Here is a 26,607-nt window from a genome sequence, read left to right as displayed (position 1 = left end):
TGATTTTACAGCATCTAGAGATCTCAAGAGACAGAAGTAATACCATTCTGCCATAAACAAAATGTGACCTTGAGGTTATATTGAGTCTTGCCACACTTGGCCTCTGAGAGTCGCCCAAATAACCCAAGTTGCTTAGAGCGTCTATCTAGGTATTCCTGGGCTTGGTTAATAGATGTGATCCTAAAACCCAGCATGCAAACCAAACACGGGCACACCCTGTTAACACTTCAAGTGCAGGAGTGAAGAGGCATGAAGTGGCATTTGTAGTGAAGGAACCCACAGGACAAGGTGACCTTCTATTTGTGTTGTATAGAACTCCATGTTCATATCAGGTCTTGAAAGCTCTGGAAAAGACCCCTGCTTCTGAAGTAAAACAGAACCCAGTTCTGTGAAAGGGCTACTATGAAGCCACAGATAAAGCATGGCTTCATACAGCGATGGGGAAAGGAGAGGAGAGGAAGCAGTCACTGGTCATTTTTAAATTAAAAAACAAGGATACATTTGAGAGTTGAAACCAGATTTTGCGTGAATTCACTAAGAAAGAACCCAACACCTCAGAGCAGTTCTGGCTTGTGGTCAGGCAGTGGTCGTCAGATTGCCAGGGTTAGCTCTGTCCCCTCCTCTGCCATTAAAGCCCCGTGGCAGCCCAGAGTCCAGCCCATTGGCACCAGAAAGAAAATGCCCAGGAGTCCCCGCATTCTAGAATGCTACTTGGCCAGTGACTCACAGAGGTTGGAGGCTGAGGGAAGGGGCTGACTACAAGGGCATAAGGAACTGTTCTGTATCTTGTGTCACAAGGTCACTGCATATTAAAGCCACAACGAGATACCATTTTATATACACCAGACATACAAAAATTAAAAGTCGGAGAGTCACAAGTGCCGGTAAGGATGAGGCACAACCAAAGCTCATAATGTGCTGGCAGAAGCTTCCATTCACATGGCCACCTCCGAGAACAATTTGTGATTATCTAGTAAAATTAGGACTGCACATACCCAAGGACCTAATGGCGCCAGATAAGAAATTCTTGCTCGTACACGTTCTCCTGGAGCCAAGTACAAAAACATTTGTGGCAAAAAATGGAAACAACCCACTATCAGGAGAATGGAATACCACATGATTCTCAGAGCGGTAATAATGAATGAATCACAGCTCCAGGCATCACTATGGACAAATCTCATTACGTAAGGTTGAGCAAGTAAAAGCAAATTGCAGCCGTGAGATTCCACTATATAAAGGTAAAAAATTATGTGAAACCAAAACTATTTTTTTAGACATATATACATAAATGGGAAAACTATAAAGAAGAGTAAGGAAATAATAAAGCACCAAACCTAAGACAATGTTTACCTCTGGGGGAGGGGGACACGAAGAACTCGTAAAGATGCAGGTTATGTTCTATTTCTCACACTGCGGGGCGGGGAGGGGGGCATGGGCGTCGGTTTTATTGCTGGTTTCTATACCCTGCACATATATAAAAATTATTCTTCCTATGCATTCGATATTTCGTGTTTTAAATTTGAAGAAATTGTTTTTATTTCAGTTCCACAAACCCTTACTGGACACCGGACACCGGAAGCTGTTGGGAACGTAAAACTGAAAGGGCCATCATCCCTCATCTCATTTTTTTGGCGAAAACAGAACGCACTGAAAGAGGAAAGGGCCTCAGGGAGGCTCTGGTACCTTGATCTTGGCGCCCAGCATCTCAGCCGCATCCTTCTCCCGTCGCAGGTCCTCCATTTTTTTCTCCTTCTCCTTCAGCAGCCTCATCTTCTCCTCTGCAACCAAGCTGTGGTCCTCTACAATGGCCCGCTTCTCAATCTCCAGTTTTTCTTGCTGTTCCCGCCAGTAATCATCCTTATCATCCCCTTCCTCCTCACCCTCTTCTCCCTCCTCCTCCTCCTCTTCCCCACCCCCACCACTGCCACCACCTTCCCTCCGCTTCTCTCGCCTCTTCCTTCTGCCAATGGACCGTTTTTCCAGCTGGGCCTTGAGCCGAGCAATCTCTTCCTGGAATTCTCGAAGGAGGGCATCTTTAGGGTCCTCGTTGACCCTTGGCTTGTTCTTAATGTTTTTGGCACGGTTGGCGTACCTCAGAGTGGTCAGAGTCTCTTCTATGTTGTACGAGGCAGGTCCCACGTTGGCCACCATTACAGTTTTAGCATTGCCACCAAGAGAATCTTGGAGGAGCCTGGTGAGCTTTGAGTCCCGATACGGAATGTGAGTGCTCTTGCCGTCTACCAGGGCAGAGATGACATTACCTAAGGCTGAAAGGGACAGGTTGATCTTGGTCGCTTCCTTCAATCTTTCTCCTTGTGCACCAGTCTTGGCTTGCCGTTCGCTGCCAGCAAGATCCACAAGGTTCAATTTCCCTACACGGATATGGTTTTCTCCATCAAGGCCCACTTCGCTGCACTCAATGGTGATGACAAAAATTGCATGAGAGCGTGAACTGTGCTCGTTCATGTTGGTAGCACCGACAGAGCGGTTCTGGTTCCCCACATTCATCACGTGCTCTATTTCCTTCACGCTCTTGGTGACGAAGGAAGACAGGTCTTTCACATACACTCCAGTGTCAGGCCTCTCTTTGAGCTCAAGCCTTTTGGTCTGATCCTTTGAGAGCAGATCTCGGATCTCCTCCTGATAGATCTCCAGGTAAGAAGCCCGGACCAGGTACTGTTGATTCTGAGATCGAGAGATATGGGTGAAGATATGATCAAAGGAGTTAGGGATGACCCCTCTTTTCTCAGGGTCACCACGGACTCCTTCCATCGTGTACGTTTTCCCAGTCCCGGTTTGTCCATAGGCAAAAATTGTCCCATTGAAACCCTGCAGGACAGAGTCCACGAGTGGTCGGAACGTCTCATCATAGAGTTCAAACTGCTTGGCATTCCAGTCATAGACTGCATCGAAGGTGAAGGTCTTGGGCATTTCGTGGGCCACTCCTTTGGGGTTCTTCACTGATACCTGCCCCAGCTTCACGTCCACATCTACCACCTTATCATATGAAGCCGCCTTTTCCTTGCCATTCATGGGCCGACAGCGAACCACCACCCTGACTGACTCCGAGCTTTTTAGCTTTGACATGATGAACTCTGGCCGGGTCAACCCTTGAGGGCTATGAATCCAAAATGTCTCAGGAGGCTAAGGTCCTAGAAAAAAAAGCAAAAGTAAGTAAGGACAGTACAGTTGTCACCGGGGGCTGCTCAACAGCACCTGACACACCCACATCACCTTTGTCTTACCAACCTTCTGATGGCTACATTAAATGACTTGAAGGGGTGCCTGGGTGGCTCAGTAGGCTCAGGTCATGATCTCACGGTTCATGGGTCCGAGCCCCATGTCAGGCTCCGTGCCGACAGCTCAGAGCCTGGAAACTGCATCAGATTTTGCGTCTCCCTCTCTCTCTCTCTCTCTCTGTCTGCCCCTCTCCCACTCATGCTCTGTCTCTCTCTTTCTCAAGAATAAACAAACATTAAAAAAATTTTTTTAGGGGCACCTGGGTGGCTCAGTCGGTTGAGCGTCCAACTTCGGCTCAAGTCATGATCTCGTGGTCTGTGAGTTCAAGCCCCGCGTCGGGCTCTGTGCTGACAGCGCAGAGCCTGGAGCCTGCTTCAGATTCTGTCTCCCTTGTTCTCTGTCCCTCCCCTACTCATGCTATGTTTCTCTCTCTCTGTCAAAAATAAACATTAAAAAGATTTTTTTTTAAATTTTTTTGATGACTTGAATGCACACTGTAGTTCTTCACCAGGTCTTAATGAGCTGCGGCGGGAAAGGAAAAACTTTAGTCTGCCAGTAGTGTGCACAAGCTCGTCCTCGCTCCACCTGGCACTTTATCTCAGACTACAGGATGTGGCAGCTCAAAACCTTTTCAAAGCCTGGATGATCTTCCTTCCTGCAGAACTACTATGGCATCTACAGAGAGCAATTTGGAACCATCTAGCAGTACCTTCTGATGCAGCAGTTGTATTTCTAAGAATTTATCCCACAGATACAAGGATATTCATTGTGGCATCATTTGTGGGAGTGACAGACTACAGCTACAGACTGCCTGGGACCGCCCATCAAGAAGGGGCTGATTAAATAAATTAAACATATATAATAGTATATACAGGGGAATCCTATGCAGTTACTGAGAAGAATGTGCTAATCTAAATGTAACCCTACACTAAGATGTGCTGCTAACTGAAAACAGTAGATGGGAAACTGTGTACAGAATGGTTAACGCTGTGTAAGCATGGGGATACGTGGATGCATGTTTATGTTTGACAGGCAAAACAATATTATTAGAAGTATGCACATAAAAGCAGTGACCACGACAACAAAGTGGTAACAGTGGCAGCCTCAGCAGGGGGACTGTGGGCCTAGAGGACTCTCAGGTCAAGAGAGAGAAAAAACTTCACTGTGCACTTGTTTGTGCTGTTTGAATTTCCCATCTCGTGCCCATAATTCTCTTCCACCCTAAAATCATAAACTATGGCTTGTGCAAAATGTATTCAAACAGAGAAAGCACTTATTCAATCAACAAACTTAATACAATCTGAATGCAAATAAGAAAATAGGTGTTAAGAATGTTTTTTAGGGGCGCCTGGGTGGCTTGGTCGGTTAAGCGTCCGACTTTGGCTCAGGTCATGATCTCGCGGTCCGTGAGTTCCAGCCCCACGTCGGGCTCTGTGCTGACAGCTCAGAGCCTGGAGCCAGCTTCGGATTCTGTGTCTCCCTCTCTCTCTGCCCCTCCCCTGTTCATGCTCTGTCTCTCTCTGTCTCAAAAATAAATAAACGTTTAAAAAAAAAAAAAAGAATGTTTTTTAAGTAACTTCATCTGGTGGTGCCAGAAAACTCAGGGAACAAGAGAAAGGATGCTTAAGTGGGTCCTCTGGGAAGGGGAAGAGAGCAAAGAGATGAGAGTAAAGAGGTATGTATGAGGACCTCAAATTCCCAAAAACCTCGGTGTGGGTTTTTGGGGTTTTTTTAATAGGTAATTCTCATGCTTCTTGATTCAAATCGCTCTTCAGTGACAGGTCCCTTCACCTCACGTGTTCTCTAGCCACCCAAGTCCCTGCCCACACAGCAAGTATTATTAGCTTTTTAATCTTCCTGAGCCAGTTTATGCATAGCAAGCAAATATGTTTAATACATACTTACCCTCCCCCCCCTTTTTCTTAAGTTTTTTTATTCAAGCAAATCTCCACACCCAACGCGGGGCCTGAAGACCAAGAGTCACGCGCTCCTCCACCCGAGCCGGCCAGGCGCCCACTTGCCCCCTTCCTTTTTAACGCAAGCGTAGAAGGTTATACACAGGAACAACAGTGTCCAGCACCTTGCCTTCCTCAATAACAACATAACTTGGAGTCTGTTCGCTCAGTAGACACAGAGTTGCCTTATTCCTTATGACAGCAGCAAAATATCCCACCGTACGTACGGCAGCTTAAGTTCTAGTATTAAGCTGTTTCTGGTATTATTGTGAAAAAACTGGAACCACAGCTGTAAGTTAAATTTCTAGGTGTGCAACTGCCGGCTCACAGGATATATGCATTTGTCATTTTAATAGACACTTAGAACAGTGATAACAATGTCTTTTTAGTTGTGAGGATGACCTATTCCCTGCCAACAAAGGAGTGGCAGAACGTGAAGCAGTGACGGGCCGTTCTAGGCAAATGTGCTGCAGGTTAATAGAGAGTCAATGTGTTCCCCCACTAAGCTTTTATAAAAGATTCTTCTGCTGCTAAGCACACGGAAACACGAAAATTTACTTTTCATACTTCTCTAGTTGTTAGATGTAATAAAATAATGTCTAGGATGAAGAACCAGAAAACCTCTTACCCTCTCTGAACCCATTTTCTTTAAAATTGGTAAAAGAGGGATAATGCTCCTTCCTGGTGGATGATCGTGACACTAGGCAGTACTTACAAAGGTGGAAGCACTTTATGAACTAACATACAGCGGAATTAAAATCAACTAATACAGATTCATCCAAAACCTTTGTCAAACGATCATTCCAGAGATGACTAGTGAGCCCTAACTTTTATTCTCTTGTTCAGTTTTATAGTTATCACCCTGAAAAAAATCAGATTAAACTGAGATCCAAATACTTAATCCATGTTCAATTAGAAGTGAAGCTCCAGCCATTTAAAGAAAAGCATGTAAGACAGTCCCTCGTTCATCACTTTCTATACGCTATTACAATTTTGTCTGATGATAAGAAAGAACTAGATGTTACAATGGCCGGTCTGGTCTCCCTTTCTTTTCCAGGGCAATGGCCCCCAAGCTACCACTGCAGCTGATCCCTTGCCTGTCTCTACCTCCATGTCAGCAGAGACCTGCAAAAGTCAGGGGCCAAGCTCAAACCCCAAGCCCCAGAGCCTCCCGTGGGGAGGCCTCTGCTGCAGCACATGGGATGGTTTAGACAAGATCCCATAGACTTGGAGTAAGAAACGTAAGGGAGGGAGGCTGGCCGGCTCAGTGGGAGGTGCATGCGGCTCTTGATCTCGGGGTCATGAGTTTGAGCCCCATGTTGGGTGGAGAGTACTTAAATAAATAAAACCTTAAAAAAAAAAAAAAAAAAAAGGAAAGAAAGAAAGAAAAGGGACGGCTGGGTGGCTCAGTTGGTTAAGCGTCCGACTTCGGCCCAGGTCATGATTTCACAGTTCATGGGTTCGGCCCCACGTCGGGCTCTGTGCTGACAGCTCGGAGCCTGGAGCCTGCTTCGGATTCTGTGTCTCCCTCTCTCTCTGCCCCTCCCCCACTCATGCTCTGTCTCTCTCTCTCTCAAAAATAAATATTAAAAAAAATTTTTAAATAAAATAAAATAAAAAATTTTTAAAGGAAACATAAGGGGGGTAAGAGGAGAATGGGTCAGAGGAGAGACCAATTTTTCTGCATTACAGAAGAGGCAGAGCTGTCCAGCTTTTACCTATCAAAACAAGGTGGCCCCGAGCCTGTTTAAAAAAATGAAAAGGTCCGCCGCAGGGTGACCGTATATTTTTTGCGCTCTTCCAAACGATAAAAACAAAGGAACTATAATGACCTACAATCATGCTTAAAATGTTTCAAAAAGAAGGACTTCCCAAAGCCCGAGTCCTCTTAATTAAATCTCAACTCAGAACACAGAATAATACCATTTCTTTGCTGAGCTCGCTGAGCTCAACTGCACGAGTCACGTATTGTTGCCATACTGCTTCAGGAAGATGGGCTAATTTAATTTCCTGCCACCAGGGCTTAAAAACTTGCTCTGGGTCCTCCTCAGAGGAGAGGGTTTTCTTGGAAGGATGCCCTGACGCTCTTTCTTTGCTTTATTACCTTCCTTACTCTTCTTCTAGCCGGTCTAATTGCAGTGATAAATCTTTAAAGGAACTCACAGCATTGCCAGGAAAGAAGCAACCACAGGTCAGCAGCTCGTCACCTTCATCCTGAATAGCTTTTCTGTTAGAACTGATCATTCCGACGTTAACAACCACCGTCTGAATGGCCACTACCCACGAAAAGCTGAGTTTCTCCCTAACTTCACCACTTTTGTCCGCTGAGGAAGTCAGTTACGCATTTCTCATGGCGGTCACACGCTTCCAGATCATTCTCCAGCTCTTATACTTGGGTGAATGCACCCTCATCTTTGCTGGTTGTCACGGATTCTTACCTCACATTCTAGAAGTAAGTGTGGATTGGATTCTCACTAACTATTGGCTTCCTTTAGAGATTCTAGGACAGAGGTCTCAAACTGGTTACGTTCTTCTACCCGAAGCATTTTATTTGGTCCATTTTATTTGTTTAAATAAAAAAAAGAAAGCCTCAGCAATTCCACTTCTATTTATGTGTATGTCCTAGTGAAAAACCTTTGAATGTGAATGTTTACACAAGGAAACATGGACAAGGATGCTTCCTGCAGCATGTTAAAATAGAAAAGCTGGAAACAATCTAAACCAGGGGAATTGAAAAATAGCATATGGTGTGATCATATCATACACACTATACTATTCAGTAGGAATACATTAGAGCAGGGGTTAGCAAGCTCTAGCCCAGGGGCCAAATCCGGCCCACATCCTGTTTTTGTAAATAAAATTTTATTGGAACATAGCCATACCTCTTCTGTTTACACATTACCTATGGCTGCGTTAGCTATAAAATATCAGAGTTGAGTAGCTGTAACAGAGACAGTCTGGCTCAGAAAACCTAAAATATTTACTGCCTGAACTTTTACAGAAAAGTCTGCCAAGCCTGAATTAGACTTATATATATGTTTACATGGATAAATAAACAGGCTGAGTGAAAAAGCAAGTACAGAGTGATAATTATGATTAAAAATTTATAAAACAACAAAAAATTTATAAAATAATATGGTGCTCATAGAGCTGCATTTGTAAGTATTAAAAAATGGGGGGGCGCCTGGGTGGCTCAGTCAGTTGGGCGGCCGACTTCGGCTCAGGTCATGATCTCGCGGTCCGTGAGTTCGAGCCCCGCGTTGGGCTCTGTGCTGACCGCTCAGAGCCTGGGGCCTGTTTCGGATTCTGTGTCTCCCTCTCTCTGACCCTCCCCCGTTCATGCTCTGTCTCTCCCTGTCTCAAAAATAAATAAAACGTTAAAAAAAAAAAAAATGGGAAAGATATACAACAATTTATGATAGCAGCTGCCCAAACTGGGCAGGGTGAGAGGTGGAGAATGGGATTAAAAATGGGAAGGATATTTTGGAGCGCCTGGGTGGCTCAGTCAATTGAGCGTCCGACTCTTGATTTCTGCTCAAGTCATGATCCCAGGGTCGTGGGGTCAGCCCCACAGAGGGCTCTGCTTGGAGCATGGAGCCTGCTTGGGATTCTCTTTCTCTCTCTCTCTCTCTGTCTCTGTCTCTGTCTCTGTCTCTCTCTCTCCCCCTCTGCCCCTTTCTCCTGCTCATGTGCTCATTCTCTCTAAAATTGAAAAAATTTTTTTAAATAATGGGAAGGATATTTCAATTTTATCTGTAATATTGTATCATTCCTCTTAAAAAAATAGAACAGGGTGGGGTGCCTGGCTGGCTCAGTTGGTGGAGCATGCGACTCTTGATCTAAGGGTGATGAGTTCAAGCCCCACATTGGGAGGTGAGTTTACTTCAAACAAAAAACAACAAAATAAAACAAACAAACAAACAAACAAAAACCCCAGGGAAATGAGGCTTGAAGAAAATACGAGAAAATGTTAACTGCTGTCAATCCTGATTGTTTCCCATATTATTCTCTGAATATGTAAAAATTTGTTTTCTCAAAAAAAAAAAAAAACAAACAAAAAAAAAACCACCCATTTCACATTAAAAAACAAACAAACCAGGCTTGGGGCACCTGAATGGCTCAGTCAGTTAAGCATGCAACTCCTGACTTCAGCTTAGGTCATGATCTCATGGTTGTGAGATGGGGCCTGTGTCGGGCTCTGCACTGATGGCGTGGAGCCTGCTTGGGATTCTCTCCCTCTCTCTCTGCCCCTCCCTCCCCTACCCCACCCTCCCACTCATGTGTGCACTTGCACACACATGCTCACACTCTCTCTCAAAGTAAATAAATAAACTTAAGTTTAATAATAAAAAATAAAAATAAATTTAAAAAAACAAAACAGGTTTTCTGCTTCTCTTGAAGAATAGGAATATCTGACAGCCCCTAGCCCATGACCCAAATGGCAGCAATGGGAACTGAGAAAACACCTGCCACTTTGGAGAGCCCAACCTCTCCAATCTGCCCCAACCCCGCTCTCTACAGTTACACCCAGCATGCTTTGCCCATTTGTATTTCCTGCCTGGCTCCTATAGGCATCTTTGTCTATAACCAAATTCACGTATACATGATCTGATTAAGAAAGGCCTGCCATGCAAGTCTTTTTTTTTTTTTTTTAAGAGGAGGTTTTCTTTAGACCTTTATCTTTTTAAATTGTTTTTAAATGTTTATTTAATTTTGAAAGAGAGAGAGACAGAATGTGAGTGGGGGAGTGGCAAAGAGAGAAGGAGACACAGAATCCGAAGCAGGTTCCAGGCTCTGAGCTGTCATCACAGAGACCGACACAGGGCTCGAACACACAGACTGCGAGATCATAACCTAAGCCAAAGTCGGATGCTTAACCGACTGAGCCACCAGGTGCCCCTAGACCTTGATCTTTTTTTTTTTTTTTTTTATGTTTTTATTCATTTTTGAGAGGGAGAGAGTGCCCGAGCAGGGTAGCGGAAGAAAGCGAGGGAGACAGAGGATCTGAAGTGGGCTCTGCGCTGAGAGTGGAGAGCCCCATGCAGGGCTCGAACTCACAAACCGAGAGATCGTGACCTGAGCTGAAGTCAGATGCTTAACCAACTGAGCCACCCAGGCTCCCCTAATCTATCTTTTTAAATGACACTTACCAAGGGTCTGTAATGGCATGGACAATGCTTATCACAAATGAAAAAGCAGTTTACAAAACTGAACGCATGCAATCACAATTATATAAAATAAGTCCCATCAAAACATCAATAGTGATCTATTCTTTAGTGAGCATGTGGTATCTTCAAAGGGGAAAAAAAATAAAGGTCTGACAATTTACCAGAAACAGCCCTGCAAGGCGGAGCAATCTGCAGGTGCACAGAGTACATGCTAATGCAACTTTAATCAATGCATTCCAATGCAGTGTCCTCTAAGATCAGACCAGGCAACCACCTGCCAACCGCCCTGGCCTGGAGTTCAAGGACTCAGGATCTGAAAGGCAGCTGAAGCCACAGATCACGTGGGCCATCTGAGAAACACTACTCTCAGGCAAGAAGATAAAGCAGCTCCCTATTAACCAGGCTTAAGCCAACTCCCTGTGCAAGTTTCTCTCAGGGGAAGTGGCTGTTTTCTACTCTGTATCTACCTCATCACCATCAACACTACTCTCACAACCAGCGCTGTTTTGAAGTATCAGAGAGCAAGCCCAATTCTGGGTCTCCCATTAATGGGAGTTACACAATTTTTGAAACAAGATTATTCATCTCTTGTTGAAAAATAACATCACTGAGGAACTTTTAAAAGGACATTGGGGGGTGTCTGGGTGACTCAGTCAGTTAAGCATCGAACTCTTGATTTTGGCTCAGGTCATGGTCTCACAGTTTGTGACATTGAGCCCTGAGTCAGGCTCTCCGCTGACAGCACAGTGCCTGTTTGGGATTCATTCCCTCCCACTTTCTCTCTGCCCCTCCCCTGTGCTCACATGCATGTGCAAGTTCTCTTTCTCCCCCTCAATAAAAAAAAAAAAAAAAAATGTTTAAAAATGTTTAAAAGGACATTGGATTTGGGGCACGTGGGTGGCTCAGTCGGTTGAAAGCCAGACTTCAGCTCAGGTCATGATCTCACAGTTCACGAGTTTGAGCCTCATGTCAGGCTCTGTGCTGTCAGCTCAGAGCCTGGAGCCTGCTTTGGACTCTGTCTCCCTCTCTCTCTGCCCCTCCCTAGCTCACGCTCTGTCTGTCTGTCTGTCTGTCTCTCTCTCTCCAAAAAAAAAAAAAAAAAAAAAAAAACTTTAAAAAAAAATGACATTGGATTTGTGTGGAGGGAACAGTTCTATATTTGCTTATATGTGCATAAAATATATTTTAAGGGATGTTCATGAGCCAGATAACAACACTGGCTGCCTATAAGGAAAGAGCTATATGGCGTGGGGTAAGAGCAGGAGGGAGACTTTGCATGTATACCCTTTAGACCTCTTGGGTTTTGACTAGTGGGAATATACTGTGTGGTCAGAAAAATAAAATTAGGGGAAAAAGGAGATGGAAAAATTTTGTGAAATTAATTAGTAAAGTAATATCCAATTGTTAAAACTCATTATTTTCTTCCTTTCATCTACCCAGTTTTACTGACCACCATGAATATAAGGTAGTAAAAATGTTTTGGGGTGCCTGGCTGGCTCAGTCAGTGGAGCATGTGACTCTTGATCTCAGGGTCGTGGGTCTGAGAGCCAGGCTGGGCGTCAAGATGGAAGGAAGGAAAGAAGAAAGAGAGGCAGGAAGGGAAAGGCAATGTTTTAACTGATGAACAAAGGGCCCTAGGAGTAAAAATACTTATCTCAACTTTATGGTGAAGTGTCTAAAAGAGCTTCCATGAGGTCTACAGTACTAGACTCTTTAACATTCTAATGTCATTGTAGCAAGTCATGTAGTCTCCGCCCTAAAGGCATTTAGACCAAAGGTTAATAAAATACTGGCTGTTGTTATTACAGGTACTGTTTATAACCAGATAATTGTGTGAATTGTCTAAAAACTTTCAAACTGTCCCTTACGGTACGTATAAGAGCCACAGCATCTCAAACTGGCACAGATTATTTGCTAACAGTTGAGTAATCAATATCTTGAATCAAACAGTCAATCAATCCACTGAAGTGTAATAGTCAAAATGTAACACTCCCTTCAAACAGCAACTCCATTTCTTGGAATTATTTTAAGGATCTAATTAAGGACATCAATCCCTGAATATATATGCAAGATGCACACATATGTTTATATTTATTACAGCACCACCTATAACCACCTAAATACTCATCGGTAAAGGACTGGTTAAATTATAACACATCTCTACAATGGGAAATTATGCAGTCATTAAGAATGGCAATAAACCTCTAAGTATTTACTTCTAGGAAGATATTCGTGACATTTGGCTGAGTGAAAAAAAAAGCAGGCTACCAAAGAGAAGAGCTAGTGTGACGTGATTTATGTTTACATGTGTACATGCACATGTACAGAAAAAGATGTGAGGGAAACAGGGTAAAGTCATGGTTAAAAACATGAGCTTTATTATTTTTTTTAAGTTTATTTATCTATTTTGAGAGAGACAGAGACGGTGCAAGTTGGGGAGGGGTAGAGAAAGAGGAAGAGAGAGAATCCCAAGCAGGCTCTGCGCTAAAATCATGAGCTTTAGCGTCCAACAGGTCAGGGTTTTAATTTCTGCACTGCCGCTTAGCTCCAAAATCTTGACAAAGTTACCTAAGTCACAGTTTCTTACATAAAATGCAGTTAATAACACATACCTTAAAGAACTGTTCTAAGGATTAAATAAACTAATAAATTAATGCTCGGTGCTTAGCCTACTGCAAGATTAGTAAAGTTAATTTACTCTGGGACTGAGCTTGCAAGTGATTTTTTTTTTTTTTTTTTTTTTGCTTCCTTTGGCCTTTTTGACAGCTGCATATATTTTGTTTCTTATAATCAAGAAGGGGGATGGCAATGAAGCTATTGTTTCCTTGGGGGGAAAAAGTCTAGCAACTTGATTTCAGATTAAGTGTTTTAGGAAGATAGGCTACTTATCTGGAAAGAAACCTACAAAGGTTACATACAAGAACCCTGAACAAATAAATTCTTGCCCTGAATTCAAACTGGCACCATGCATGCCCTGTCATTTGATAACCCAAACAGGCAGACAAAGAAAGCATTTATTTAGAGGGAAAAAGTGGGAAAGAAATCCTTTCTTTTTTTTAATCCAGTTGTGAAACATTCAGAAAATACATTCATAAAAATATAGTCAAATCTAGAGGCTACTTCTTAGTAGGATCAGTGTAGGTCTGAGGTTTTGTCATATTCGACACTTGCAATTCACAGTATATCAAGAGCTTAACGTATATTCCTCTTCTAATCCTCAACATCACCTTATGAGGAATAGGTATTAGCCTCATTTTAAAAATAAGGATGGGAGGTTCAGAGAAATTAATTTGCCCAAGGTCTCAGAGCAATTAAGTGGAACAATCAGGATTCAAAACTAGGCTTATCTTATTTAAAGGCCTACCTATAAACTTATTCTTAATACACACATATATGCATATGTACATGTGTATATCAATATATGCATAGATTAAAACAATTCAGGCTGTACAGTAATGAGCAAGTAATCTTCCCCCGACCCCTGGGGAAATACTCAATGCATACCTAAGCATTAATGTATCTGCTCTCCCATCTTTTTTTTTTTTTTAACTCAAGTGGAAGTATACTACGTACCGTTCTCCATCTTACTTTATAGATCTTGGAAGCAATTTCTGCACTACCACCACCCCCCTCCTTCAAACAGCTGCCTAGACGTCACTGTGTGGTTGCTTTATAATGTATTTGATGGGGCGCCTGGCTGGCTCAGTCAGTAGAGCATGTGACTCTTGGTCTCAGGGTCATGAGTTCCAGCCCCAAGTTGGGTGTAGACTTTACTTAAAAAAATAAATAAATAAAATAAAATTTTAAGGTATTTGATCATTCCACTACCGGCACGTCTTCTCATGGTTCCTGGTCTTTTTTTTTTTTTTTTAATTTTTTTTTTCAACGTTTTTTATTTATTTTTGGGACAGAGAGAGACAGAGCATGAACGGGGGAGGGGCAGAGAGAGAGGGAGACACAGAATCAGAAACAGGCTCCAGGCTCCGAGCCATCAGCCCAGAGCCCGACGCGGGGCTCGAACTCACGGACCGCGAGATCGTGACCTGGCTGAAGTCGGACGCTTAACCGACTGCGCCACCCAGGCGCCCCTGGTTCCTGGTCTTTTGCTACTGCAAACGATGCCATAGTGAATATCCTGAACATACACCTTTAGCTACAGGTAGGAGTAATTAGCAGGATCCATTCCTAGAGCTGTAAAAGCTATGCAGGTTCCTTTTTGACAGAGGGCGCCATCTACCCCCTCCCTGGGCTGTCTCATTAATCTCCCCATCGCCAGTGCACCCTGTTGCCCACACCAGTCCAACACACAGAACTTACACTCTGAACCACCACTAGACTATGAAGCCAGAACAGCCTTCCTTCCAGGAACTTCTCATTCCAAGTACTCATCCAGGAAAGAAGTGAAGTTGTTTCTCTGCTAAAAATGCATACACTCTGGGGCGCCTGGGTGGCTCAGTTGGTTAAGCGTCCGACTTCGGCTCAGGTCATCATCTCGCGGTCCGTGAGTTCGAGCCCCGCGTCGGGCTCTGTGCTGACCGCTCAGAGCCTGGAGCCTGTTTCAGATTCTGTGTCTCCCTCTCTCTGACCCTCCCCCGTTCATGCTCTGTCTCTCTCTGTCTCAAAAATAAATAAATGTTAAAAAAACTTTAAAAAATAAATACATAAAAATAAAAATGTATGCACTCTTTTGATGTAAGACAGTTAAATCAACCAAATATAACATTTGGTGCTTGATGGGGGCCCTTTTTGGATCTTGAGCCAAATGAGCCAACTATTACAAAATGTATGAGACAATCGAGCAAATCTGCACACCAGATATTAGGTGGTTAAAGAATTATCGTTACCTTTTTTTAGGTGTGAAAATGGCGCTCTTTAGAAAAAGTTCTTACTTTAGGCGTACACGTAAAAGTGTTTTCAGACAAAGTTACGCACTGTGTGCCAGAGTGGGGTGGGGTGCACGGGAGGCTGTAGGTAGAACAGAAGTGTCATGTGCTGTCTATTTCTATGTACGCTTGACATTTTTCCAAAATGAAAAAAAAAAAAAATGCCTTCTGACCAATGGCTTTTTTTCTTTTTCTACTTTTAAGAAATTTTTAATTGTGGTAAAAAAAAAAAACCCTACACTTATATACAAAATGTACCCTCTGAACCACTTTTAAGTGTACAATCCAGTGTCAACTACATCCACATTGTAACAGAGCTCTAGAACTTTTTCACCGTGCCAAACTGAAACTCTATACCCATCAAGCAGAAACTCCCCATTTCCCCCTTTCCCCAGCCCCTGCAAACCACCACTCTGCCTCTGTGTTGTGGCAGGTGACAAGATCACCTTGTTTTTTCGAGGCTAAATAATATCCTATTGTGTGTATATGCCACATTTTCTTTATCCACTGGTCTGTCCAGGGACGTTTGGGCAACTCCCACCTCTTGGCAATTGTGAGTAATGCTGTAGGGAACATGGGTGTGCGCAATGACTTTTCTTTTTTTTAACAATTTTATTTGAAGTTTATTTGTTTTGAGAGAGAGAGAGAGAGAGAGAGAGAGAGAGAGAGAGAGAATATCCCAAGCAGGCTCCACACTGCCAGCACGGAGCCCCACGTGGGGCTCGAACTCACTTATGAGATCATGACCTGGGCCAAAATCAAGAGTCAGAGGCTTAACTGACTGAGCCACCGAAGCGCCCCTCAGTGACGTTTCACTTTAACCAGACTGCCATTCAGCTGGGTAGAGAGCCAGAGCAAAATCTACATTTAAAAGAGGGAAGTGGCCTGGAGTAATGAAAAGAGACATTCAGGTACACCTGAGATTGAAACCCAGTGCTACCATTCCTAGCTCTGGAACCCGGCCCAAGTTCCTTCTGAGACTATGTGCTTGTCTGTGAAATGGGAAGACCACCAATACCCTGCCACATGGAGTTGTCTGAGCATCAGAGGAGACAAGCATTACGGGGCCTGGCCCACAGGAGGTGCTTCTGCCCTGACCCAATTTGGAAGAGAAAAGCCCTGAGCAGGGGAGAGGGCAGTAACATGGCACACCGGGTTAATAAGTGGCAAAATACGCAGAAACCAGGTCTGCCTGGCTCCAAAGTTCATGGCCTTTTTCCTACACCAGCCCTAAATATCAGTCATCTGATTGTCTCTTCACTATTTTTACCATTTCCACGAACCACCTGTACTATCATTTACTCAAGGGTTTTCTTTAAATCTACTTTCTTCTAACACAAAGAAACTTTGTATCACTAGCATGAAGAGAAAATCAGTATCACTTACTGTACACAGAAGGTAACTATGAAAATAAATATAAGGACACACAACCGACGTCACTAAATTCTAGCTAGATACTATGGCTTACCTAAGGGCTGACGGCCTGATCTCTCTTGGTTAGAAAACCAACTTAGCAAGTGTTAAGAAATAGACGGGAACCACACAAATGTTCTCCTTGACGCGGCCAGAACAAAGTTTAAAAGGGAATAACGCTAACAACCTCATCCTAACCCATGTCATTCAATATAATTTTGGATGCTGTATGGAGTGCGACCTAAAATCTTCTCCTGTTCTACCTGGTTTAACTCTGCAGAATCTAACCCCATCTAGATCCCCCCAAATCAGAATCCCATTGTACTGAGACTTCTGATGATTTGCGTGTATACTCATGTTGGAGAAGCAAATTAATTTCTTATATTAATTATATTAATTATATGTTGGAGAAGCTCGCCCTACATGTGCCACCTCTATAGTAAACAGTTCCCAAAGTTGACGAAGCAGAATCTCCCATAAATCATAGAACTTATGGGGCGCCTGGGTGGCGCCGTCGGTTAAGCGTCCGACTTCAGCCAGGTCACGATCTCGCAGTCCGTGAGTTCGAGCCCCGCGTCGGGCTCTGGGCTGATGGCTCGGAGCCTGGAGCCTGTTTCCAATTCTGTGTCTCCCTCTCTCTCTGCCCCTCCCCCGTTCATGCTCTGTCTCTCTCTGTCCCAAAAAAAAAAAAAAAAAAAAAAAAAAAATCATAGAACTTATTTCAGTAATTGATGAGTTAAATGTTTTTTAAAAATCCCTCTCCGGGGCGCCTGGGTGGCGCAGTCGGTTAAGCGTCCGACTTCAGCCAGGTCACGATCTCGCGGTCCGTGAGTTCGAGCCCCGCGTCAGGCTCTGGGCTGATGGCTCGGAGCCTGGAGCCTGTTTCCGATTCTGTGTCTCCCTCTCTCTCTCTCTGCCCCTCCCCCGTTCATGCTCTGTCTCTCTCTGTCCCAAAAATAAATTTAAAAACGTTGAAAAAAAAAAAAAGAAAAAAAAAAATCCCTCTCCAAAAGTCCACAGTTGTCATGATGCACTGTCCAATTCCACAATGATACGCTTGCTCTCATAGTGAGAGCTCGTGCAGTGCACAAACCTGATAATGTATGTACAGTATTTCCAGTCGATGTCACCAGCCAACAGCCTGCTCAGGGAACGGAGGGTTTACATAACCCCGTGTTATGGGTCTTATACAGTGGGAATTCTGTATCAAAAAGAAAATGCAGGAGAAGGAGCAAAGAAGGCTGAGAAAAACTATGAAAAGATACTTTATGGTATGGAAATTATATCTCAATAAAGTTGTTGTTTTTTTTTTTAACACTTTTGGAGGATCCCAATAAAATTTTAAGAAGGAAAACATACGGTTCTCCTTTAGAACTCTGAAAATTCTAACCTTCCCCAAACCATCTATTTATTTATTAGAATTGCTCTCTTATGAGGCTGAGAGAGAGAAGCAAAGATGTTCATTAGAGCCCATTATGTCATTGTAAAAGTCTGGAAACAAATGCCCAATGCCAGGGAAAGTTTACTAGTTTATAACTACTAAACATGGAAACATGGTTCTGAAATATGAAATGAACATTTCCAGATGCAACATGAAAGGTAACGCTTTGAGTGTACATTTATCTAAAAACATATCTGCCAGTAGACAAGAATGCCGAAATTGAGTTAGAATACCATTTTCATAGGCAACTCCTCTCCACCAAATTGTAGTAAAATGTCTGCCTTTCCAACTTTATTTAGACATTGCCTTGTTAAAAATGTGATTTAAGGAGGCTGCCTTTGTAATTAAAATTTTTTAATTAAATAATCTAAAGAAATCATCAGAAATGCAAACGTTTACACAAAGATAATCATCAAGATGTTCTCTGTAGCATTATTTATAATATTTAACATTGAAACTAGCCTAAATGACAATAGGGGAAATAGGTAAGAATTGTACATCCACTAGATAAAATATATTTAGGGATATCTTTGCCTTTGGATAGTAAGATGTTACAGTGGCTAGTTTTGGGCAGTAGGACTTAAAGTGACTCTTTAAAAAAAAATTTTTTTTTAATGTTTATTTATTCTTTGAGACAGAGAGAGAGAGAGAGAGAGAGAGCACGAGCAGGGGAGGTGCAGAGGGAGACACAGAATCTGAAGCAGGCTCTAGGCTCTGAGCTGTCAGCACAGAACCTGATGCAGGGCTCGAATTCACGAACCACGAGATCATGACCTGAGCCCAACTCAGACGTTTAACCAACTGAGGCACCCAGACACGCCTAAAGTGAATCTTTCTAAGTTTTTTTTTTTTGTTTTTTTGTTTTTTTTTTTAGATTTTATTTTTAAGCAATCTCCATGCCCAGTATGGGCCTTGAACTCATAACCCCGAGATCAAGAGTACCATGTTCCACCCACTGAGCCGGCCAGGTGCCCCAAAGTGAATCTTAAGTTTGATCTTTTCAGGACTTTCCTCATTTTTCCTCAACAGAAATTCATTATTTTTATAAACAGGAAAAAAAATGCCATTAAAAAATGCTGCCAACTGAAGAAATAAGGAAGGAAAAACACGATATATTTCTTAGGCTAGAATCTGACTGGTTACTGCAGATCTTGCAAAACCAGTAACTATTTCCACCAAGAACAATCTTCTTGTGTTATCTTAAGTAACCTGAGCTGATATTTTATCTTACCTGAATGGAATCTTTTGTGATTTACTAGCTAGATTTTTTTTTTTTTTTTTTTTTTTTTGCTTAGGTTACTGAAATGTGTTACAAAGTAATGATTACTGCAATCCGCTACACTGCTGGAGACCATTCCATGAGCTTCTAGTTTCCATTGACTTTATTCCCACACAACAGCCCCGAAGCAGGCAGTTCCTGGAACCTGTGCTGAAGGTGATGTGAAGGACCCCAGAGTAGGTAAGAGCATGATAATCTGCTCTAATTCCTTGTTCCCTTGGACCCGCTTCCACTTATACACCATGTTCAAATATGACAAAATGCAAGTGCTGCAAATATCCTGCCAAAAACTGTAAAAATAAAACCACACCCACCATAACGATCGCTGGTGCTCTCTAATGCAAACTCCGATTTAAATAAATCAGCATACTAAAGATAGATCTGCTTGTGTGTGAAGAGCTCAATGCCTGCAGTGTGACAAAGTGAGGAGACACAATGTGTCACCAGGACTAGTTGAGCCTTAAACAGAAACATCCCCAGCTGCAATGCAGATGTGTGAGGCTGATAAGATGAGCTGATGGCAATCAAGGATCTCTGGCGGCCCAGAAATGTGCTTTAAAAGCCCCACCCTGGAAGGCCTGGGTGAAAGCCCAGCATGAAGTCACCAAGAAAGAAAATACCACTCAACTCCATACTCATTCTTCCAGGCGGGGCTGGAAGAGCCTTGGAAAGTTGTTCCAGGTCCTTATTTTGTATATATTGAGACTGAGACTCTGAGACTGAGAGAGAGAGAGAGAGAGAGACTGCGACTGAGAGCCAGAGAGGTTGAATTACTTGCCTAAGGTCACACAGCAAGTGGCGGAATTGCTACCAGAATCCTTGCCCCACCCCACCTGATCCCACTGCCTTTTCACACCAGAATTTCCTGTGAAATCTAAGACACCAAGAAATCTAAGATTCTACGGGCATACCTTGACCAAGAAATCTTTCTAAGACTTTAAGCTCTGAGATAAGGAGATGTTGAAAGGAAAACAATGAGGCCACAGGGCAGAGAGGGAAAACTGAGGCATCCTTTGCAGCCAGTCAGCGGGTGGTATGGGACTTTGGCTGCCCTCTTCTCGGCACAGATATTATCACCACCATCAAGAAACAGTGTAGGGTCAAATGACTCAGTACAGGCTCGCAGCTCCTACCCACCTCAGCTGTTACGGCCTTGAGTGTCGGACTGTTAAGAAGTGTGAGAGGTGCTTATCTTATAAATTGCATATCTGTTTCTTGACTATGGGTCAAGTGACTGACATCCATCTCATTCAGTTAAAATAGCTCAAGGGTTCTTCCCCTGATTTCCTCAAACATTCTTTCAAGTCACTTTCTCAGCAGCATGTAACATTAGTATCACGTACAGGAGAGAACGGCTCTGGACGAGACAGCAGGGACGGACTGCCCACCTGGAAAACCCAGCGGCAGAAAGAGCAAAGGATCCGGGGACGTTATGGGAATTTTCTGTGCCTCTGCTTTCCTCTTCTGGAAAGTGGGATTCATAACAGTACCCATGGTCAGGGTTGCTATGAGGACGGCATGAGACAACGTGGGTCAAGTACTTACAACAGTGCTCGGCTCAATGAATGTTAGCTACTCCTGTCACTTTTATTATCGTTATCACAGGCAAGCCCTAGTTTTGCCACTTAGTACCAAATAAGCGCACCGCTCAAGTTTTAACTTGCACAGGAGACACCCAGGGGTCTTGGTAAAATGCAGCCCGGTTTATTAGATCTAGGCCCAGATTCTGTGCTTCTAGCAAGCTCCAGGGGACAAGGGTACTTCTGACATGAAAAACACACTCCCTGAGCTGCAAGAATCTCCCTCACCCAGCACCTACCAGGTGCCTAATGTTACTGACAAAAACAACGACCTCTTGGCATCTCAATGCCTCGTCTGTAAACTGGGGATTGGTACATATTCCACATGACCTCCATGGACTGGCATTACTGGATAAGAACACACAGGAAAGAACATTTTAAACAGCAAACAAGGCTATACGAGTAGAGGCGGTGGGATTATGAGTCTTCTATTCACCATGTGGAACTTGCAACATCGTAAGCCTACATTTACCAGTGCAAGTATTAGCCTAGAGGAAAAAAAGGCTCGAATTCTCTTGCTCAGAAGAGATACTCCATTCAAGGATCCTCCAGGAATTCTGGCAGAACACAACAGCTTTTCACAAGGGATTCCCAAATCAAAAGCTCTGAAACTTTAGAAATGTCATTTGAGGGCCAAGGAAAAGAACCACTTTGGCAGGGAAACTGTGGCCGTGTGAGTCCCTGACAGTGAGCTTCACTCTCTCCCAGAGCTGGCTAGCCTCCTTCCAGCCTTCATCAGCCAAGATCTCGAGTCAGGACAGCAACACCAACAGCATGAGACAGATGGGCACTGCCCTGGCAAAGCCCACGCCTGCCACTCCACTAGCCGGCAAAGAGCCAGAGTGCAAGAAAAGTAGGGCTTGCGGAAGTCCAAGGTGAGAGCTTCAGGGAGATGCATCCGTCTGCGCTCCTGCACATAATCTGGGATCTCATCCCCACGAACTGTAAGGTATGATGTTTATACCTCTGCCCCTCCAACAGGTTCGGAGCGAACCACCGCGAATTCTTCCCCACAGGGCACCTTACCAAAAAGTCCTTTCATCATTTTAAAGGCAGATGGCACCACCCAACATCTACCTAATTGCTCAGGCCAAAAACCCAGGAATCATCCTTGATTCCTTCAGCTCTTCTCCCAACCACCATCCTGCTGGTTCTGCCTCCAAAACATATCCCCAGTCCACCCTCTTGGGCCCACCTCCACTGCTACCCCTGCAGCAGGCCTTCATCACTTCTCAACCAGTCTCCTAACTACCCTCCTGGCCGCCATGCTTATTCCCCTTAAAATCCATTGGCCACACAGAGGCCAGAATGATTTTTTAAAAAACCCAAAATCGACTACGGTCATTCCCCTTCCTAAAGGCTTCACTGGCCTCCCAAGCTTTTAGAATCAAACCACAAGTGCTTACTCTAGCCTACAAGGCCCTGTAGGATCTGAGGCCTCCCCCCCTCCCCCCTCAGCCCCCCTCTCCTCTCTCTCTCTCCTTCCACCCCAACTCACCTGCTCCAGCCACTGTTGGAGCAGTTTACCCTTGCTGTTCCTTCTGCCACTTTTCCAAATGGTGGCCTTGGTTTATTTTTCTGCCGCTGCCGCTGGAATGTCTGCTGCATAAAGCAAGGATCTCATCCATCTCGGAACCATCGTATCTCCAGGCCAGAACAGGGCCTGACACATACCAGGTGCTCAGCAAATGTGGAGCGAACCAAACTGAGGCTGCAAAGGGCAGCAGCACTGAACCTGGAGCAGGAAGACCCAATTCCCATGTGAAATGGGCCACTTACTGGTAGCAGGGCTTCTCTTCCCTCAGGTGCCTGGACTGCAAGATGGGGAAATTAAATCTGTAACCTACCTTCCTCACAGGGTTATTCATAAGACCAAATGAGTGAAGGCACGCTTAAGCACTTCTGTAAACCACACGGACAGCATTGCATTATTAAGTGGCGCAAGAGAAGGATCTTTCTCAGGGCCCCACACACCAGTGGATAAAACGAAGCTGCTAACCGAGGCACCCAACAGAAGCCTAGGGACAAAAAAGAAGAGATCTGAACAAGCAGCTTTACTCTGCAGTAGGGCTAAACACGAGTCATGAATTCATTTAAAGAAGTCAAATCATTTCAAAAGCTAGTAACCTACAAACTACGTTCTGAGGTCCTTGAAGTATATGGCATCGGGACTGATTTTGGGTTTTTTTTTAATTTTTAAAATGTTTATTTTGAGAGAGACTGTATGGGAGTGCAAGCAGGGGAGGGAGGGAGGGAGAGAGAGAGAGAGAGAAAATCCCAAGCAAGCTCCATGCTGCCAGCACAGAGCCCAGAGCAGGGCTTGAACTCACAGACTGTGAGATCGTGACCTGAGCCGAAATCAAGAGTTGGAGGCTTAACTGACTGAGCCACCCGGACACCCCAGGACTGATTTCCACATCTTCTATTGTGCTTGGCACAGAGGGATTTAGTACACATTTACTCAATTGGGAGTTGACATCCTACCACCGGCTTCCATCTCTCTTTGCAACCCATTCTGGCAGGGGATTGCACGTTCCTGGAGCGACCCTATAATAATACTGACATTAATATTCTACCGTGACAACTACTGTTTCCAGCTTGCAGTGACCTTCTGAAGTTGACAAGCCTGGTAGTATGCACATACTTCAATTTATTCACTCACCAATCATAAACAGGACATAAAGTATATAAATATAATATGTAGTATACATGAAGCCCAAATAATGAGAGCTAACATTTATCAAACAGGCCACGCACTTTAACGTATTAGGCTCCAACGAATCTTCACAACAGCCATACATGGTTGATACTTTCATTATCCCCCTTTTACAGGTGGGGAAACTGCAGCACAGAGATGGAAGTAAATTGCTCAGTGGCACGCAGCTTGGAGGTGGCAGAGCTGAGACTTGAACCCAGACAGCCTGATTCCATGCTTTTAAAACCAGTAGCTTGCAAGGAGAGTTGCACAAGAGCACTGAAAGGGCCTTCAGATACTATCTAGCCTACTTCTTTCATTTTAAAGAGGAGGGAACTGAAGGACAGAGAAGTCGCCTTTTAAACATTCCAGCTCTAGGGGCGCCTGGGTGGCTCAGTCAGTTGAGCATCTGACTTCAGCTCAGGTCATGATCTCATGGTTCATGGGTTTGAGCTCCGCGTTGGGCTCTGTGCTGACAGCTCGGAGCCTGGAGCCTGCTTCGGATTCTGTGTCTCCCTCTCCCTCTCTTTCTCTCTGCACCTCCCCCACTTGCACTCTGTCTCTCTCTCTCTCAAAAATAAATAAACATTAAACATTTTAAAACAATTCCAGCTTGGGGCGCCTGGGTGGCTCAGTCGGTTAAGCAGCTGACTTCGGCTCAGGTCATGGTCGTGGTCCATGAGTTCAAGCCCTGCGTCGGGCTCTGTGCTGACAGCTCAGAGCCTGGAGCCTGTTTCAGATTCTGTGTCTCCCTCTTTCTGACCCTCCCCCGTTCATGCCCTGTCTTTCTCTGTCTCAAAAATAAATAAAGGTTAAAAAAAAAAAAAAATTCCAGCTCTTTTTTGAGGTCCACACTTTGGATGGTATCTATTTAATTTTTTTAATGTTTATTTATTTGCCGGGGTGGGGGAGGCAGACTGAGAGGGAGAGAGAATCCTAAGGAGGCTCCATGCTGTTAGCACAGAGCCTGACATGGGGCTCAATCTCACAAACGGTGAGATCATGATCTGAGCCACAATCAAGAGTCAGATGCTTCACGGACTAAGTACCCAAACGTCCCTGGAAGGCATCTATTTAAATGAAGTTTTATGTAAGATCTTATCTCCTCGCCACTAGAAGAAAAGCCTCTAACCGTAGAAATCAGAAGAAACAAAAGAATACTCTGTGGCTTTGTAACAGTTATGGTTGAGAAAGCAGAGACATCAGGGTACAGGGGAGAAAATACAGGATTCACCTGGAAATGTGTCCAGCTCCACCACTTAATAGGTGTAAGATTCCCAGGCAAGCCATTCCCTTTTCTGAGCCTCAGCCCCATCTGTGAAATGGGGATTAGGTCACCACCTACCTGGCAAAGCCTCCGTGAAAATTAAATGAGATAATGCACCTGAAAAGTGCTTCTTAATCATACACTTGCAAATAGCTACTAAGCTTTAAGCACGTCCCAAAAGACATAAGATATCTTTTTGCTCTGGACGGGCCAACAGGGTCCAAGTATTTGAAAATGACAGCTAACCTCAGCCATCTACAAGGACTTGACCTCTGGGTTTCCACCCCCAGGGCTACCTGTGCAGGTCCACACCACCTTCCCTGCTCTGCACAGCGTGGAGAAGTAAAACCGGGGGCGGGGGGTGGGGTGGTGTCACCAGGGAAGGAGTACACATACAGGCTGGCGCTCTACACACCTAAATCCCACCAGTCTCAAAGTCACCTCCTGGAAGCCTTGCCCACACCACCCCACATGCCTCCTAATGGCTTGTGGGACACTTACTATGTGCCAAGCTACTTGACAAATACTCTGTTTCACTGGCTTCCCACAGAGGTTCATTAACCCATTTTACAGAAAATGAAGGCTCAGAGATCAACTTGCCCAAGACGAGGCCAAACAATCACCAAATGGAGATGCGGGGTCTCCAACGCAGACACTCCCCATTTAAAACTGGACTCTTAGTGCCCATGTCAGGGGGCCCTAAGAATTCTCCCTCGCCCCATTTAGGGCACTTTCAACGTACCCACCTCATCCTCTTAAGCACTCTGAGCAGCAAGTGTTAGGAGACCCCTGGACAAACACTCGGCTGCAGCCTGAGAGGGAAAGGGACTGGCCCAAGGTCATACAGTGAACCGGGGCAGCGGTCGAGGTTCGGTCCCCAGGCTCTCGCTCCCCTGCCTCTCTCCAGTGCTGGGTCCCTGACCGCGGCCCCAGACGCCCCCGGGTGGCCCCCGGCCCCTGGCGGCCAGGTCTGAGGGTCAGGCCGCGCCTCCGCCCGGACGGCCGGAGGATGCCCGGGAGTCAGGGCAGAGGATGCTCCCGCTCGCCAAGCAGCAGAGCCAGGCGGCGGCACCGGCGCGGGCCTCCGGGTGGATCGCGGGCGGCGGGCGCGACGGACCTGCCCCGGTGGCGCCCGGGCCCCTCCCGGCTCACCTGAGGCGCGAGCCGACAGCGGGCGGCGGCGGCGGCGGCGGCGGCGGCGGCGGCGGGGGCGGCGGCAAGCCCCGGGCTCAGCCATTCCCCGCTGCCCCGGATGGGGAGAGATGGTCGCCGCTCACTTCCTTAGCAACCCGGCTCGGCGACCCACTTCCTTGGCAACCGGTGTCAATTTCAATAACTTTATTGGACCCCGAGCGGCGGACAGGGAAGCCGGCGGGGCGGGGCACAGTACGGGCGCTTAGCAGGTACCTCACGCGCCTCTGTCCTTTCATCCACGGAAGAGGTGTGGGACGTGGCCTGACCCCACCTGCTGGTCTCTCGTGCCTCAGTTTCCCCAAATGTAAGATGGAACTCACTGCCTCGGGCTCACCATGCGATTTCAGCCGCCGCTTGACCTTTCCTAAAGCGCTTTCACATCCATTATCTGGCTTGGGTCCCCAAACCGCTACTGAGACTGCTCCCACTTAGGGTCACGCACTCAAGCCAAAAAAAAACCTTAGGAATCATTCATTTCTCTTCCCTCGCCTT

At 45.0% G+C, this 26,607-nt stretch overlaps 1 protein-coding gene across 2 annotated transcripts in view; it reads right to left on the bottom strand.

Moving 5' to 3' along the window:
• KIF3B (kinesin family member 3B) overlaps positions 1-26,213 on the bottom strand; it is a 39,762-nt gene extending 13,549 nt beyond the window's left edge. The window contains exons 1-2 of one of the 2 annotated variants that reach the window (XM_058685262.1): positions 26,074-26,213; positions 1,684-3,152 (exon numbers count right to left, since the gene is read on the bottom strand). In XM_058685262.1, the coding sequence (XP_058541245.1) occupies positions 1,684-3,087 (1,404 nt within the window). In that variant the 5' untranslated portion in view covers positions 3,088-3,152; positions 26,074-26,213. Of the gene's footprint in view, positions 1-1,683; positions 3,153-7,358; positions 7,572-26,073 lie in introns of those variants that run through there. The other variant, XM_058685263.1, reaches the window with a different exon arrangement.
• Between the last annotated feature and the right edge of the window lie 394 nt (positions 26,214-26,607).

This window comes from Neofelis nebulosa, chromosome 9 (assembly GCF_028018385.1).
Source record: "Neofelis nebulosa isolate mNeoNeb1 chromosome 9, mNeoNeb1.pri, whole genome shotgun sequence".
In the NCBI taxonomy this organism is placed as follows: domain Eukaryota; kingdom Metazoa; phylum Chordata; class Mammalia; order Carnivora; family Felidae; genus Neofelis; species Neofelis nebulosa.
The sequence above is the reverse complement of the archived record's forward strand: the minus strand, read 5'-3'. Positions and strand labels throughout refer to the sequence as shown.